The 2,800-nt window shown below is 42.4% G+C and overlaps 1 protein-coding gene across 1 annotated transcript; it reads right to left on the bottom strand.

Annotated features, from left to right (window-relative positions):
- Positions 1-696: 696 nt before the first annotated feature.
- Positions 697-2,259, bottom strand: cdk15 (cyclin-dependent kinase 15; the record flags this gene model as incomplete). The annotated part of the gene is given in 6 exon segments (XM_035679900.1): positions 697-759; positions 906-1,000; positions 1,218-1,297; positions 1,385-1,479; positions 1,561-1,707; positions 2,060-2,259. Coding segments are annotated over 6 exon segments (657 nt in total), but the record flags the coding sequence as incomplete, so codon positions are not given.
- Positions 2,260-2,800: the final 541 nt, after the last annotated feature.

Here is a 2,800-nt window from a genome sequence, read left to right on the forward strand (position 1 = left end):
AACAACAACAGTCAAAATAACAACAACAACAGTAACAACAATAGTCATAATAACAACAACCACAACAACAACAGTAACAACAACAACAACAACCACAACAACAACAACGACAACAGTAACAACAGCAACAACAACAACAGTAACAACAAACAACAGTAATAACAACAATAACAACAGTAACAACAACAGTAACAACAACAACCACAACGACAATGACAACAACATAAATGACAACAACAGTAACAACAAACAACACAACGACAAATGACAACAAACAACAACAACAACCGACAACAACGATCAACCAACCACAGTAACTAACAAACAACATAATAATACAATAACACAGTAACAACAACAACACAACGACAATGACAACAACAATCAACGACAACAACAGTAACACACAACAGTAAAAAAAACAACAGTATAATAAAATACAACATAACAAGACATCCAAAAACAAACGACAACAACAGTAAAACAACAACAACAACAACAACAACAACAACAACAACAACAACAACAGTAACAACAACAACAACAAGATGTTTATGGTTAGAGATCATTCGAGTGAAATCATTTTAGGTATTAATTGATTACATATTGATTGAATTTTATCAGTCTATCTATCAGTCTATCAGTCAGCCCATCAATAACCGATCAATGATCAATCAGAGTTTGAGATAAACGGACCCTGATGTTGTGTGAGTGTAGTCCTCCAGGGTGCTGACTCATGTACTGGGCCAGGTCTGTCTGCTGGAGCCACAAAACGCCAGAAGAAGAACCAAAAAAACAACAGAAGAAGAACCATCAGTTCACCAACAGTAGTGTGTCATCATCAACCTCTGAGGAAGATCATGTGACTGTAACTTATTTATGTTTGTTTGTTTGTTTGTTCTCACAACGTATTCGAAGACGAAGGTCAGAGACTCTCTGGTGTGGATGATGTCGTGGAGGACGACGATGTTGGCGTGTTTCAGACCTTTGAGCAGAGAAGCTGCACACACACAGACAATGCCACCTTAAATACCACCTTAAATAAAACCTTAATTCCACCTTAAAAGCCTCAAAACTACCCTGAAAACCCCCAATACCACCTTAAATTTCTAAATTCCGTCACTGTAAAAAATGCCAACCAGGCGATAGAGAATAAAAACACTGTAAACAACAACAACAACAACAACAAGAAGCCCTGTAAACAGGGAGCTGCTCACCCTCCCTGATGGCGGTGAACGGGAGGCCTTCCTCCGTCTTCATGCGGATCACCTTCAGGGCCACCAGCTGCCCGTTGATCCTCAACAGAGACATGAACAGAACATCAACATCCCCTACTGCAGCACCAATACTACCTTAACAGAGACTGCTTGCTGGAGAGGCGGACCTGCTGATCCCCTTGTAGACGGACGCGTACGCTCCCTCGCCCAGTTTCTCCAGACTCACGTACGAATGAGCCGCTCCGAACTGAAGACCTGGTTTCTGAGCAGAGGACACGGTTTAACATCAGGACATGTGGTCAGAGCGGGAACAGGTCTGGGACTGACAGGTGAGGTTTCTGACCCAGGTAAAGTGGTTCTGGTCCTGGTTCCCTCCCAGCGGGTCGCTGTTCCTGCGTCCTCGCTCCACTCGCAGCCGTCGGACCTGCAGAGTGTGGAACCAGTGAGGCTGGGACCCGGAGGGGGGCGAGCCAGAGTGGTCCGGATCCAGCTAAGACAAACACACAAGACCACCTTAAACATTTTCAAAACCACCTTAAAAACACATAAAACCGTGTTAAATTCTAATCAATGAAATTCCACCTTAAACACATAAAAGCCACACTGCAAACCCAAAACCACCTTAACAATACCACCTTAACAAAACTATCATAACAATACCACCTTAACAAAACCACCTTAACAAAAATACCTTAATAAAACCACCTTAACAAAACCACCTTAACAAAACTACCTTAACAAAACTATCTTAACAATACCACCTTAGCAAAACCACCTTAACAAAAATACCTTAATAAAACCACCTTAACAAAACTACCTTAACACTGAGCTCAATTAAATACCTCTGCTGGTCGGAGTGAAGAGGAACTCCTGCTCTTCCTCAGATTCTCCAACTTCACCTCCTCCTCCTCCTCCACTTCTTCTTCTTCCTCTTCTTCTTCTTTGCTCTGTCTCTCTTCCTCTTCCTCCTCTTCCTCACCACAGCAGAACCTCCTCACCCAGCGGGAAAACTCCTCCATCTTTTATTCTTCTTTAATCCTCTTCCTCCTCTCTCTCTTCCTAAGCAGTCCATTCATTCAAGTTTCCATTTTCATCACATATTGAATTTCATTCATGTCCGTGATGAGAGCACCAAGGTCTTTTGTTTTGGATCCTTTTTGTGAATGTGCCTGGCAAAGGCCCCCCTTTCACAGCGCCAGGCTGTCAAGGAGGAGCATGCTTGTCCTTAAAGGAAGGGCAGACAGGGCAACAACAGGGGGCAACAGGTCTGATTAGCATTCACAGCACTATCTTCCAGGAGGTCTCCTCAGTCAGCCGTACCTGGGAGAACTCAAGATGGCCGAGCTTTGGTCAGTCATTTAGAGTTCGGCGCCACCGGCCACCAGCCTATCCAATCATCTCTCATCAAATAAAACATTATTGAGTCTCTGCTGGATTGATGCTCCCTCTGTGTATATTCAAATTATTGAGTAGTTAGTTATTGATTCTGTATTGATTAGCTGCATATGTTTGCTCAAATAAAGGTTTGAATTTAAAGAATCTATTATAGTTTGTAAACTGGTGTAATTCAGTGTAAACATTCA

The sequence above is a fragment of the Morone saxatilis genome, unplaced genomic scaffold, assembly GCF_004916995.1.
Source record: "Morone saxatilis isolate NCDOM2014 unplaced genomic scaffold, NCSU_SB_2.0 Contig8, whole genome shotgun sequence".
In the NCBI taxonomy this organism is placed as follows: domain Eukaryota; kingdom Metazoa; phylum Chordata; class Actinopteri; family Moronidae; genus Morone; species Morone saxatilis.